Below are 722 nucleotides of genomic sequence, written 5' to 3' on the forward strand. Positions count from 1 at the left end.
TGTCCCCCTGTCCTGTTTTCCTTTATCTCCATGCACAGTGTCCCCAATGTCCCCAACGTCCCCAGTGTCCCCAAGGACAGTGTCCCTGTGTCCTCAGCATCCCCAGGGACGGTGTCCCCACGTCCCCACTGACCCCTGAGGTGACACAACCTTATCCCCTGGGGACACTCTGGGGACCCCTGGGGACACTCTGGGAACACTCTGGGGACACTCTGGGGACACTCTGGGGACACTTCGGGGACACTTTGGGGACATCCCCTCTCCCTCCACAGGTGCTGGGGACCATCCTGGGCCTGACCGTGCTCATCATGGCCGTGGCCGTGCTGGGCTGGTGGCTGCGCCACAAGAGTGAGTGTCACCCCTCCCTGGTGACCCTGGGGACACAGGGGAGGTGACAGGGCCATCCCCTGACGTCCCCTGGGTGTCCCCAGAGGTGCCAGCGCAGGAGCCACCGCGCTACCGCTTCCGCAAGCGGGACAAGGTCCTGTTCTACAGCCGCAAGATCATGCGTAAGGTGACCCTCGGGAGCGGCGGGGGTGGCCGTCCCTGTGTCCCCTGGGATGTCCCTGTGTCCCCTGAGCCGTCCCTGTGTCCCCTGGGCCGTCCCTGTGTCCCCTGGGATGTCCCTGTGTCCCCTGGGATGTCCCTGTGTCCCCTGGGATGTCCCCTGGGCTGTCCCTGTGTCCCCTGGGATGTCCCCTGGGCCGTCCCTGTGTCCCCTG

At 65.8% G+C, this 722-nt stretch overlaps 1 protein-coding gene across 1 annotated transcript in view; it reads left to right on the top strand.

Moving 5' to 3' along the window:
* The first annotated feature begins 251 nt into the window (after positions 1-251).
* The window catches only part of LOC107199109 (neuropathy target esterase-like), a 22,606-nt gene continuing 22,135 nt past the window's right edge, over positions 252-722 (top strand). The window contains exons 1-2 of the mRNA XM_033511677.1: positions 252-348; positions 432-583. Coding sequence (XP_033367568.1) covers positions 309-348; positions 432-583 — 192 coding nt within the window. The 5' untranslated portion in view covers positions 252-308. The remainder of the gene's footprint in view (positions 349-431; positions 584-722) is intronic.

Source organism: Parus major, unplaced genomic scaffold (genome assembly GCF_001522545.3).
Source record: "Parus major isolate Abel unplaced genomic scaffold, Parus_major1.1 Scaffold436, whole genome shotgun sequence".
NCBI lineage: Eukaryota > Metazoa > Chordata > Aves > Passeriformes > Paridae > Parus > Parus major.